The sequence below is a fragment of the Paramisgurnus dabryanus genome, chromosome 20, assembly GCF_030506205.2.
Source record: "Paramisgurnus dabryanus chromosome 20, PD_genome_1.1, whole genome shotgun sequence".
Taxonomy (NCBI): domain Eukaryota; kingdom Metazoa; phylum Chordata; class Actinopteri; order Cypriniformes; family Cobitidae; genus Paramisgurnus; species Paramisgurnus dabryanus.
The window spans coordinates 21,039,310-21,053,929 of NC_133356.1; the positions used below are offsets into that span (position 1 = coordinate 21,039,310).

Consider the following 14,620-nt stretch of genomic DNA (forward strand, 5'->3'; position numbering starts at 1 on the left):
TGATTATTGTGACCTCTCTTGGCACTTAACAGATCTTGAGTGTTTTTGAGCAGAATGCAGTAAAAAGTAAAACGTTTTTATTTAATTCTTTGATTTGATTTAACTTGATTTAATTTTATTTAGGTTTAAGAGATCATGCAGTTTTCTGCTATTTCTCAAGTGGAGGGGGAGTTTACACTAAAATTGGACACATCAGTTTTCATTTTTATAAAGTTTTTAATACTATACACACATTTCCTGTATTTTCTGGATTGTATATGATCACTATAACATTGCAAAAACAACAAATAATTTTTTTTTGCACAGTATTATGTGTATATATATATATATATATATATATATATATATATATATATATATATATATATATATATATATATATATATATATATAGATGGATTTCAGTCACGTGACCTTTTACGTCATGCCGCCATCTTTAGGACCTACCGAGTACCAGTAGGCTATTGACAAGCATTGGCTACCTTGCTACGATTTACGGATATCTTATCTTTTACTGTCAATGATTCTTACGGATACAGTAAAGGGCTACGAAAGACAACATGTCGCATCTCGACTGTCATGAAAATAAACGCTACTTTAAAAAAATATATCTTGGTTAGGGTGTGATGCCTTCGCGATCCCTGATGCGTTCTTCCAGCCGCTATCCGCTGCTACCGAACTACCACTATTTTACAACATAAGAGGGCGAGACACAACATGAAACTTTGCTCGAAGTATCACCTGGATCTCTACACATGAACACGAGCATTGAGAACATTGTTTGTGGACACAGAGTTTACTAAAAAGAAAGGTTTTGTACAACTGACTTTGGCTGTTATGGTGTCCGCTTGTCATCTCTGCCAGACGTAAATAATCGATTTCCGAAGGGGAATGAATGAATCACATATGAGGCTCCTTTTTCAACTAGAAGGTCAATATTGTTTTTCACTTGCGACAAAACAACGACTTATCCGTGCATTTTTATGGAACTATGCTTTAGGAGATATCAATCTTTACTCTCCTCCCTCCTTACGTCGCAATTGGAGATCGATACATCTTGACTGGGAAGAAGGCGGCGAGCGGACGCCAAATCATCCAAAGTCAGTTGTTAAAAACCTTCTTTTTAGTTAACTCTCTGTTCACAAACAAAGTTCTCAATGCTCGAGTTCACGTGTAGAGACATAGGTGATACTTCGAGCAAAATATCAGGTTGTGTTGAGCCTTCTTAGTGTTGTTAAAATAGCGTTTTTAATGCTCACAGCATATTGAAGGCATAGCTTCTAGTTCTTTTGCGATTACTTCAAGTCCTCAAAATGGCGGAAGACAAGTGAGTGACGTCAGCTGATATCCATGTATATATATATATATATATATATATATATATATATATATATATATATATATTCGTCGTGTTTTACCCAAGTAATTGTCTGCTTCCAAGATGTTAAAGAATATGCATTGATAAAAATATATTTCAGTGACTGAGGGTGAAGCAAAGGCCCGATCGGGCAAGTGAAAATACTTTTTACTGGCCTGAACGTCTCTCACACTTGCCCCGGGCCACTGGGCAGTCCTTTATGTTAGGCCCTGATATATATATATACATCTTATAACTTCATAACTTTCAATTTTAGTCCTTGTAGGAGGTTATCTAACATAAAGTTCTACAACTTTACAGCCATTAGTACAGCTATTTACATGGCTTTTGCTTGCTGATTTATTGTGGAGTTAGCTATGCCTAATAGTCATGTGAGGCTTTCTGGGTAATGAAAGGGATTCTGAGTACAAAAATGTCCATTTTATGTACACACACACACACACACACACACACACACACACACACACACACACACACACACACACACACAGACGATTAGAAGTTTTACACAGAAATCTTTGAATGATGAGGCTAATTTATACATACCATCTTTCAAGGCTATTCTAAAATAAGTTACCAGTCCTCAAGTAGTGCTGTTTTTAACAATTTTTATAGTAATATGCTTTTTCATATTTTCTTTTTACTTTAACTATCAAGTTGAAAGTGCTAAATAATAAAGGTAGACAAGGAATTTAGATAAGGCAGCATACTCAGACACTAAAACTGAAATGGACAAGTACACTATTGCTACTCTGACAGAAATAAATACAAAGATGTAAACACACTGCAAAGCTCAAGCAGGGATGAAGTATGAAAATGTGTGATAGAAAGAAACCATCTGCATAACACAACTTCTAAAAAACTGAAAGCGAAAAACAAACATGCAAACAAATGTACATAAACACAAAGAGCTTTATCTTGGAGTCACACACACACAGTAAAGGCTTAGAGAAATGAGAGATGCCAAGCTCTTTACCGATCAGTCAATCACACAGCAGTCATCGCAACAAAACCACAACCTGATTTACAGTGTTATATGTGTGTATGTATGTTGATGTGCTATAGCTCTTTCACATTCACTGTATGAATTTGAATTGGCATAAAGCTGGCTGACCCCCGAGTGACATGCATTTGGTTCAACAGGTCGGTTAATATGTTTAATGTGGAATGTTTAAAACACTATATTTATACAGCTGCATTCAATCAAGGATCATCTTAGTATTCTTATAAAGAATTTTTTTTCTTGTCATACATTTTGAACACAGCAATCATTTACATAACAGTAACTAATAATTGCTACTATACAGGTTGTATAAGAAAGCACAGTTCCCAGGTCAAGGTCTGTCAAGATTCAGAGTAGCAAATGTTTCAAGTACGTGAAGTCACCCGTAAATGGACCAAAGGGAATCTTACAGACATATGGAGATCCACCTGCATCTCACGGGCACCCATTGCCATGGGAACTGCCAGAGGGATCAAGTGGAGGATACTGATGAATGATTCACTTATCATGAACACGGCTGACTGCTTCTTCAGATGCTTGACCCCAGTCTGGTGTTGTTACCATTCAAACTAAAGATCTAAGTGATGGGATGCAGCATGTTTTTCCAGAGTGCCATTTGATAGCACTTTAAAACGGACTCCCTGTGAGCATGTTTAAATGCAAAGACTAAAGTAGTGCTGATGAACAAAAACAGGCACCATCTCTCATTAAATCATTAAAAGATGTACATTCAAATTATAATAAATATTAAAGTGGACATTTCACAAGACTTTTTTAAGATTGAAAATAAATCTTTGGTGTCCCCAGAGTACATCTGTAAAGATTAAGCTCAAAATACCATATAGATAATTTATGATAACATGTTAAAATGTGCTGTTTAAATGCAAATGAGCTGATGAAATGTAATTACTGATCACCATGATGGTGGTTTGTTGAAATTGAAACTCAATTGTGCTGTCAATTATTTTCTCTTTCTCTGCACTAAATGGCAGTGCCGTGGTTGGATTGTTTAAGGGGCGGTATTATTGTTATAAGATCCCTTTTTGACATCACAATGGGAGTCAAATTTCAATGACCTATTTTTCACATGCTTGCTTTAACTAAAACATTAAATGTTTAATTTTTTTAATGTACAATACCTAATCATCTGTGTAATGTATACATTTTAATGCTTGTTTATTCAGATTAAGGCTATTTTTATGTGTAATCTGGGGTTGGATGTGCTCAACAGGTCTAGAGTCAAGAAACGGCTTAACAGGCATAGAGTCCTAGACAGTCATATGTGATTTAGTGATTTAAAATGTATGTAAAAAAGTTAATAAAATTCACATGCTTCACAATGTGAAAGTATGTACTTAAAGTACTTAGTCCATTTTCTTAAAAAAAAAATCCAGATAATTTACTCACCACCATGTCATCCAAAATGTTGATGTCTTTCTTTGTTCAGTCGAGAAGAAATTATGTTTTTTGAGGAAAACATTCCAGGATTTTTCTCATTTTAATGGAATTTAATAGAACCCACCACTTAACACTTAACTCAACACTTAACAGTTTTATTTAACAGAGTTTCAAAGGACTCTAAACGATCCCAAACGAGGCATAAGGGTCTTATCTAGCTAAACGATTGTCATTTTTGACAAGAAAAATAAAAAATATGCACTTTTAAACCACAACTTCTCGTCTATCTCCGGTCCTAAAAATATCCGCAATACGTAATCACGTCAAGAAGTCAAAGAGGACGAACGCAAAACTACGCCCCAGTGTTTACAAGTGTGGAGAAAGAGAACCGTTCCGACATTGTTGTATGTGAAATGATACTAATTAATCTCTTTGTGTCAGTTTATTGTTTAAAATGGTCCGCAAATGTGCGTTTCATATATGTAACACGTGACCTCTCTATATCACTACGCATTTACGTGAGGTCACGCTGGCACATCACAGGACCGGAGGAAGAAGAGAAGTTGTGGTTTAAAAGTGCATATTTTTTATTTTTCTTGTCAAAAATGACAATCGTTTCGCTAGATAAAACCCTTATGCGTCGTTTTGGATCGTTTAGACTCCTTTGAAACTCCTTTGAAAAAAAACTGTTAAGTTTTGAGTTAAATGTTGTGTTCTATTAAAGTCCATTAAAATTAGAATGTTTTCCTCAAAAAAACATAATTTATTTTCGACTGAACAAAGAAAGACATCAACATTTTGGATGACATGGTGCTGAGTAAATTATCTGGATATTTTTTAAGAAAATGGACTAATCCTTTAACAGTAAGGAAGTGTCAAGTTTGAGTCTGAGTTTAAAGTTTAATTTTATATAAGTTTTATTTTAACAAAGCTGTTAAGTCAGCAGTTTTAAATATAAGAAACAAAATAAGTATTAATAAAAATAACTGTTAGGGCTATATACTGTACATAATCAATAAAAGTTCAATAAAATATATCCCTATAGGATACAAACTATAACACAAACTGTTACTTTAAAGAATATTGCACATCCTTAGATGATCGCTGCATCTGAAACAACCTACTTCAATACTATATAGTAGGCGAAAAGCAGTAGGCGAGGCGAGGAGTATGTCCGAATTCATAGTATTCATAATAATAGAAATGTACCCGGATGAACTACTACTTCTGGAAAAATCTCAAAGTGTTAATTCGATGGACACTGTAATATCCTGTGAGCCCCGGGAAAGAAATTATCCAAAGAAGAAGAAGGAGCACCGTTGGTTTATTTAAAAATGTCCGAAAGCAGGAACACAGCTCTATGTAAATTTAAAAACATATATTGCACATTCTGAAATAATAATATACAAAGTGTTGTTTTAATGTGAAAAGCTGCAAGTCTTCAGTCCTTATGCTTCATGAAGACAAAGACAAGGTGAAAAATGTGCTGTCTTTTGAAACAACCTTTTGCTATCATGGCTCTATCTCTTTCCCATCTCCTAGCGTGAGCTTCGCTGCATTATGTCCTGTCTTTCTTGACAATTGTCTGAAAGACTATAATTAATCGGAGCAGAAGTGTGGCTGTTGACCTTTTCGCAGGTGATCGTCACTACGGTTATGTTCTTTAATCGCCAAGCGATCACTCTCCTCACGACGCCAATTACAGATGAGTTGCCAGCGTGAGCAATGGGGGGACGGCCAAAGCGGTGTGATTCATCCTAGCATACGTTCCTTCACTCTCTCCATCACACACACACACACAGTATCTCCCTATTACACACAAATCAATCTCATGCTGGCCCTCTGCTACACATTTTACCTGCGTATTAGCTGCCATTTGTCTGACATTAGAATAATAGTAGGCTGTGCCAGGCTTTAGTGATCATCGCCAGAGAACACACAGGTATTATTATACCCCGCCTTTATCAGCCTCATCACTTTGTGTGCTAGATAGAGACAATGCCAAGGTACATCATGTGTGCTGGCTGTGTTTATAACAATGTAATTACAATACATTTGTATTGCAATAGATTATAAAAGATAGAATAGATTTAAGAAAAATGTATATGATTAGAAATTTAGGTTTTACTTTATTATTACAGTGTAATTATACATTTAAGCGCTGAGTAATAATAATTAACAACATGTACTTTGGTTAAGGGTTGGTTGCATGTATATAATCTGCCCTGATCACAGCTGTTTTTAAACAATCGGCGAAAGGTCCATAGTGGGAAAAATGCTTTTAGGAAGTGTTCATAGTAATATCTAATTCTCTTGCATTACATAATGAAGTCTGAATGTACCTGTAGCTAAATTTACTCTAAATGAGTGTAAAAAACGTGTGTACACATAACAATGCATTCGCACTCAATGGTTCCACATGTTCAGGACCTGGCTAATTGAAATGTTTGTATTGCTCTACAATCTCTTTCTCTCTCTCTCTCTCTCTTTCTCTCCTTGCGCAGGCATAATTATTTGCAATTTGCCTAAGACATCCATTTGCTGGGACGCCAAGCATGAAAAAGAGGCAATTTCTGAAAAATGGAAATGCCTGACGGAGCCAGCGGAGGGGAAATAATGCAATGCCATCCTCAGGCTGATGGCTGCCATCTGATAAACGTTACAGGCCCAGGAATATTAATGCCACATCACTGGGACAACAAGGTGCACGCTCTTATTGAAGGTGTAGACATATTGTGGCTGAAAATGCTGGTTGCATACCAGATATGATAGTTATTTTGTAATAGCGGTAAGAACGGCTGGTCTAGAGAGATGCATGAACTGCTTACAAAACCACACTGATGTATCCCAGGAACATATGGCATTTGTAAGCATGAAAAATTGAAGGTGTCATTGAAGTTATCAATAAAGCTTGGTCTGAAAAAAGTGTTTTAGAGCTATTTAAAATTCTTAAGATTGTCATATTTAAGGTATACCAGTTGACATCTTTGAAGAGCTGACAGTTCGACAAAAGGATCAACCTACCAGTCAGCGCACATCACCACGTCAAAGCGACCCTCCAGAGCAGACACGTCAGCCTCATTGTCCCATCTCACGACACTGAAAGTGGACAACAAAGCAAGAGTCGGTGCGCGTTTATCAAGAACCAATGAAAGCACTCAGGAGCTGTGTCATAAACCCTGTTGCACAAATTACCCATAATCCCACTTACAATGAAGTATCCAGAGTGGGCATTTCACACACCAGACACTATTTTATTTGTTCTGCGGTCTGCAAGCAACTGTCTTCTCTCTTTTCTTTAAGTGCTGGGACCGGTTCTCAGGCAACCATATCTGATTATTAATTAGCCATTATTAACAGTCGGTAAACAAAAATTATGTCTTGTGGAAATACAATCTCCTCTCTCAACGGGGGTCCGCGATGCTTATTCACTGGCTTGAGAAAGCGAATCTCCCACCCCCTACCCCTCCCTCAACCAATCACGCGCGACCTTCACCCCACTCAAACCGCGCGCTCTGACAGGAAGCCTAATCTCTAAAGAAAACAATCAAAGTAATGCAGACTAATTATACGTTTACTCTTTCACTTCATCAGCCCAGTGTAAATACACAGGGAGGGGGAAATGTGCAGAGCAAGAGAGAAATGTGTGTGTGTGTGTGGGGGGGGGGGTGCTTAGATCACTGAGTGCCAAAATTACTTTTTAGGTGATAATGCATTTGCGTGATGGTGTGCGCAGTGGATGAGCTGTGTTTTGGCAAATGTGAGAGCTTGTGTGTGTGTTTGAGTTTTCTAGATGAGGGCATTCAATCATGGAGAGTGGTTCATCATCGCTCTGCATGGATACATCTCAGCACGCTGCCGTTACAGCGCTCACTCCGCGGGCCGCGCATACATGGTTAGTGGGCCAACCGGGTTCAGGGTGTGAAGCCCTCATTTTTGCCTACTTATTGACAGTATTATGTTCTGAACATAAGTGCCATATATGCCACTTTACCAAAACACACTATTTTATACTTTAGGCATGCTCAACTATTCAAAGCTTCATGTATTTGGTGAATAATAAAATTTGGATTTTAACTGGCATAAAACTAGACTTTGTTTGGCTGTAATGTAAAAGCAATACTGTAGCAACTTTATTATTTAAAGGGATAGTTCACCCAAAAATGAAATAATGTCATTAATGACTAACCCTAATGTCGTTTCAAACTCGTAAGACCTCCGTTCTTCTTTCGATCACAGTTTAAGATGTTTTATATTTAGTCCGAGCTTGCTGACCCTTTATTGAAAATCTATGCACGGTATACTGTCCATGTCCAAAAAGGTAATAAAAACATCATTAAAGTAGTCCACGTGACATCAGTGGGTCAGTAAGAATGTGTTGAAGCATCGAAAAAAAAATGACAAAAAATACTAATTTATTTAGCATTGTCTTGTCTTCAGCGTCTGTTATGAAGCGCATGCGCGAGACTAAAGTCACGTGACTGCAGTGAAGTGGCTGACGTGTTATCTGGTGCACCCCAGCTTTTTTTGTGTGCCTGAGCTTCGTTTACAGTCTGAGGGAGACACACGCTGTACGTTTGAAAAAAACTACATAGCAAAGATGTCTGAGGATAACACGTCATCCGCATCACTGCAGTCACATGACTTTAATCTCAAGCATGCGTTTCACAACAGACACGGAAGAAAAGACAATGCTGAATAAAGTTGTAATTTTTGTTATTTTTGGACCAAAATGTATTTTCGTTGCTTCAACACATTCTAACTGACCCACTGATGTCACATGGACTACTTTGATGATGTTTTTATTACCTTTCTGGACATGGATAGCATACCGTACATAGATTTTCAATGAAGGGTCAATAAGCTCCGAAGATGAACGGAGGTCTTATGAGTTTGGAATGACATGAGGGTGCGTCATTAATGACATTATTTTATTTTTGGGTGAACTATCCCTTTAAGTGATGTATGCAGGTTCCTACCTGGTGGACACATTGGACGACAGGAACAGCCCATCTCGTCTGTTTCTCTCTATAACACTGCGCACATCTGATACATAAGTTAAGACCAAAAACACCAAAGTTTCATAACTAATACTGTACAAATACAAAAACAAAACATTATTGCCAAAGAGACCAATATATGCATTAGCATTCAATTGTTTAGTTCATAAGCAAAGTTCTTATTCTCCTATTTTTTTATAATAAAGTCAACAAACATTTTGCATTCATGGAAGCATGGAAAGTGAGTAAAATATGTTAAACAATATTAATTAATTTTTTTATTTTTTTATTTAACACCCTATGCTAAATTACAGCTATGCACATTCTCTACCAATCCAGTCAAAGTTTTTAGGGCACATATTATGCTAAATCCACTTTTTTGTGTGATAACACAATAACCCTGTAATAAAATAAAACACACGCTTATTTTTTTAATTCTCATTAAACCAAACAGTCTCATTACACATGCTGTTTTGATTTTCTTGTTAATGTGATGTCACACAAACAAAGCATTGCTACAAACTGACTGGTTAACTTTACCCAAAGCTTTTCTAAATGGGTTTTATCAGTCACTGACTTTTGGTAATGGAGTGAGGAGCTGTAGCTCATTTGCATTTAAGGGTACACACATGAAAACTGCACTTTTTGGCTCCCACCCAAATAGAGGCATTTTGGACATGCTATAACAAATGGTCATTTGGGGTGTATCTTCAGCTAAAATGTCACAAACCGATTCTAGGCACACCAGAGTCAAATATTTTTTTTCTTAAATCAAGACTTTATAAAACTTTCTACCCATCGTACGAGGTCAACCTACAAAGTCCTCTCTCTCCACACTTTATCCTCAAATTACCACTGAGCTCAAAACCAAATCATGCAAAGCATCGCCATAGGTAATCAATAGGGAGGCTTTTAACCTGCGGCCATCTCCTCAGATGGGCCTCCACCCATTGTGGTTATACTGCGGGATTGATGTCAGCATGTCTATGAATAGACCCTTCGACAGTTTTAAGCTAATTCAATTACGATTTCTTGCTTTTCACACTTTCTCTCTCGCTCCATGGAAAACAACCGTAGCAAATCCAATCTATAGCGTAGGGATGGAGGGTAAATCCCTCGATGAAAGAGGGCAGGAGGGGAGGAAGCTGAGCGTGCGTGTTACACTGGTGCGATCAGCTGCTAAGGCGAGAGAAAGTGAAAAGCTTACAGTGTAATCCAATCAGTAAAATACCACTAGGGGAGAGGTCAGTGTTGCTTTCTCTAAATCGGTATCTTTCTCATTTTACAAGTGCCAAAAATCACTACCTGAGTAACACCTGCTCTAAAATCTAGAGGGCTGCCTATGTAGTGTTATAGGTGTGCTACTAATGTGAAGGTTGTTTCAAAAGGAAGACCATTCAATTACGCTACCTCGTAAAATACCCCTTTTTTAGCCAGATTTTAAGGTAGCAACCTTTTAAGGCATATATCCTTTCTGCAGAAAGCAATCCCATAATGCATTGGGACAAGCATAGTGAAAAATACACAGAATATGATGAAGGCTACTAATGTGAAGGTTGTTTTAAAAGGTAGACTGTTCAATTACGCTGCCTCCTAAAATACCTCTTTTTAGCCCGATTCTGAGGAAGCAACCTTTTAATATGCTTTCTGCAAAAAGCAATCCCATAATGCACTGGGACGCGCATAGTGAAAAATACACAGAAGATGTTGAATAAAAAGAAGTAATAGTTCATTTTACAGGAAAAGTACAAATACTGTTATAACAATTTACTTATTTGTCTACTGCATGTTTGTGTGTTAAAATCTTTCGAGAGTCTATTGTTATTCCTCTTATAGGGTCATTTCTGAGATCCCGTGTTTTAAACAGCATTCTAACCATTTAAACAGCATGATGTGATGTAAATATATTTTGTGTCCATTTGGTTCAATTAAATGGGACATGTCACAATAATTTTTTAAGATGTCAAATAAATCTTTGGTGTCCCCAGAGTATGTATGTGACGTTTTAGCTCAAAATACTATAGTTTATATAGATAATTTATTATAACATATTAAAACTGCCACTTTGTAGGTTTGTGCAAAAATGCAAATGTGTGGATGAAGTGCAAACTCTAATCACAATGATGGTGCTTTGTTGCAGTTGAAACTCAATTGTGCTGTGAATTATTTTTTTCTCTCTCTCTTTGCCTCTACACTAAATGGCTGTGCTGTGGTTGGATAGTGCAGATTAAGGGGCCGGTATTAGTATAATGAGATCTCCTTATGACATCATAAGGAGAGCCAAATTTCATTGACCTAATTTTTCACGTGCTTGCAGAGAATGATTTACAAAAACGTTACTGGGTTGATCTTTTCAACATTTTCTAGGTTGATAGAAGCACTTAAACATGGAAAAGTCAGATTTTCATGCCATGGCCCCTTTAACTGTAAAAGGGTTAAAATTTCAAAATAAAGTTGCAGATTACTTGCATACATTCTGTTTTTTTAGGACTAAGTCTAAAATTTTTGATTTTACTTTCTTATGAAAAAATATTTGGGGGATTATTGCAAAATTGGTGTAACTAGTATTTTTATATAAATGTATTCATAAAAATATGGAATAAAATATAATCATGTAGTTATAATCATGTCTGTCAAAGATTATTTAGAAAACAGAGCTGTTTTCAGAATATGTCCGGACAAATATTACAAAACGCATTAAAATTTACATTAAGTAATAACTAATAAAAAGTAAAAAGTATTTTTGTGTGATATTTTAATTTTTTTATGATTACGCTTACCTGCCATTAAGGTGGATTAAATATTGAATATGTCTTATTCTTTGGCGCAATTGGTGGTTACACAATTTGACATTTTCAGGTCAATTCAGTCTTAACTTTCACAAAAATAGTGCAAATGTAATTTTTTATTGCATAAAATCAACATAAATACACTATGTGCATTGGAATATACCTGATGAATGCATTTAAAACAAGTTTTTTTTAAAGATTTTTGAATTTCTTGCCAAACCGTTTTTGTCACTGACCCAAGTACAGTAGAAAAAAATGCTGCTTATTACAGTTGAAACAAGAAATTATGTGATGTCCTGAAAACAGCAGCCATTAAAGAGAGTTGTGTGAGAAGTTTTGCAGTTAACAGCTCTCTCTCAATTACAGATAGACATTAATCTGAGCACAGCTAGAGATCAGAACCATGCATGATACCGCCTTCATACTATTGTGTGTGTGTGTGTGTGTGTTTAAGTAATATACTGACCAATGTCTAAATGAGAAGTTCGGGTAGCACACATCAAACAGCCTGCCTAATTTAACAGCCTATTTTGCCTATAAACAGCCAATAGGCTTTAGTTACGTCACAGCCATGAGCAATGATTTGCTATTTGTAAATGCCATTCAGAGGCAAGTGTTATTTTGGGGAGGGGAATCATTTGATCTCTAAGTGTTCAACTTGGTAGATTGGAAAAATGCTTATATCTGCTGATAGGTACTTTTATCAGCTTTGATGGTGTGTTAACCTATAGATGGGAAAAACAACACACTCCTATTTTAGAGTTTTTTCATACTGTACTATGGGGGCTGTTGATTGCTTTATTCTGATTGGTTGAGAAATATTACACAGGTATGCATAATTGTTTTAATAACCGCACACACCTAACCTGTCAAATGTCTTAAAAAGCCACCAGTTATTTGTGATTCTGTAAATGTAATCCATGCTAAAGTCTCATAATCTAATTAATGTTTGATTTCACCTGTTATTTTCCTATGAAATGAAGATAGAAAACGACATGGTACAAGGTTCTCGCAAGACAAATTGTCCTTTCTTGGCCCGATCATCAGATCTCTCAGTGTTCTATTATGGCAGAAACATCTCTCAAACAAAGCACTTCCAATTAATTCCCTATCAGTCTATTCACAATCCATTACAAGAAACAGTTCAGAGACAGTTTCCCAATGTTTTCAGTATGTTTTGCTCGATTGCCCTTCCCTCAATTTTCTTTTAAACAAATCTGCTCTGAAAGAGGAATTGTGTTAATTTTATGCCACAACCATTGTTCTCGGAGTCTTGCTATTCAATAAAAGCTCACTGTAGTGGCAGAGCCGGCTGTTGCGCTAATGAACGCGGGCACCGTAATTTTCCACGTTTTCCCGCCTTTGTGAGCAACGCGGCTTTCTAGTTTGAGCGACCGCGGTGGAAAGATGAGAGACAGAGAACAAGAATACAAAAAGGAAAATGAAAGAAGGAACAGAGAAGGAGCGGTGCCCCTGTCACCTGTTTAAGCTTCATCTGTGCTCCTGGCAAAGAAAAAGTCAATAGGGGAATGAAAGAGGGGGTTAGGGTGAGACAAGGAGCAGGTGAGTCAACACACACAGCGGTAGCCTTCAGTGACATGAATATGTATTAAACATGCTAAATGTAGGTTTCGGGTGTCAGCTAGATGATTTGACTCACATTTACATTTGATGGAGTGGGGGTGTGAGGGTATTCTTTGAGAAAGCGCATGTTAAGAATGGCTGGCTGGATGTGTGTGAGGTGGAACATGGAGTGAAATCTGAGGTAAGTACTGAGGTTAAATAGACTAGGTGAGTTTTTTTGTACTCGTGTCATTTCTTGTGCTCCGATAAGGCATCTCATGACATACGGTGAATTTTGTAGTGGTCCTAAAACACGGACTTGCAGCATCCCGTAAAACAAGGATACTTTGAATCGCCTTTTCGTTTCCATCCGACAGCAGAACGTCCTTTGCATCAGCACAAACCGCAATCTGAAAGATAAAAAATTATACACGATACATAAATAGACTGAAACAAAAGCAAGACCTCCTCACCACACCGTACACAAGCACGTCATATCTGAACACCGCAGGTTTTTAAAGCCCTACTCCAAAACGACCACCCTCACTCCCTCATTTCTGCTCCCTCTCATCCATCTCCGTCTCTCTGCCTTTTTTTCATTTTACGTCTGCATTATTTTAATCATTCAATCAAATCAGTCAATACTTTTATCATTCCCGGTGGCTGGGAGCCCTCTATCTTGCTATCACTCTGTTGGGTAATTGCATTGTGACAGGGGATGATGGCGAGCGCAGAGCCTTTCATTTGCAGTGTGGCGTTTATCAGGCGGGGCCATCGCGCTCCGCTGTCACTCCTTACTCAGCTCGTCAGGCCTGCCTGATGCCCTTCATATAACTTTGCACTGCGAAGCCACTGCCTTTGTGCTGCTCCGCTGTCAGCTCTTTCTTTGCTCTTTTATATACAGTCTTTTCATTCAAGTAGTCGTCTTTATCAGAGCTCTGGTGTAACAGTTGTTTGGAGAGGAGCAGTGGGCGCATGCAGGAACAGACGGACCGCGGGTGTTCGCAAAGGCAGTCAGGAGATTTCACATTTGAGATTTTCGTTTTTAGAATATTTATAATATAATAATAATAATATAGATTTAATAATAATAAGAATGAGATTATTTAGCTATTATTTAAAAAGATGCACCAGTCGCAAGATATATTGTTTCACTAGATGGTTCAGGTGTCTTTAATTTGAGCTGTTCATGCCTCTTGCATCAGTTTGGGTCAGGGTAACATCTTTCAATTTGATTCAAACCACATATTATGCTGTCTTGTCTTTAAAGGTTACCAGCAGCAATTGGTAAGTAACTCCTCTATTTCCTCACATTTGGCGCTGGAAAATATTAATTTTGGACCCTGTTAAAAGGTATTAAATTAAGACAATACAGCATAAATCTTACTCCAGAATGATGGAGAGCTTTTTGCCCTATGGGCAAAAGTCAGGTCACAGGCTTCACAACCAGCTAGCCATATGGGCATTAAGACCTGCAGAAAACCAACCA

General features: G+C 37.2%; 1 protein-coding gene across 1 annotated transcript in view; it reads right to left on the reverse strand.

Annotated features, from left to right (window-relative positions):
• The window catches only part of camkmt (calmodulin-lysine N-methyltransferase), a 106,034-nt gene that overhangs the window by 13,123 nt on the left and 78,291 nt on the right, over nt 1–14,620 (reverse strand). The window contains exons 6-8 of the mRNA XM_065296981.1: nt 13,478–13,541; nt 8,759–8,825; nt 6,804–6,878 (exon numbers count right to left, since the gene is read on the reverse strand). Coding sequence (XP_065153053.1) covers nt 6,804–6,878; nt 8,759–8,825; nt 13,478–13,541 — 206 coding nt within the window. The remainder of the gene's footprint in view (nt 1–6,803; nt 6,879–8,758; nt 8,826–13,477; nt 13,542–14,620) is intronic.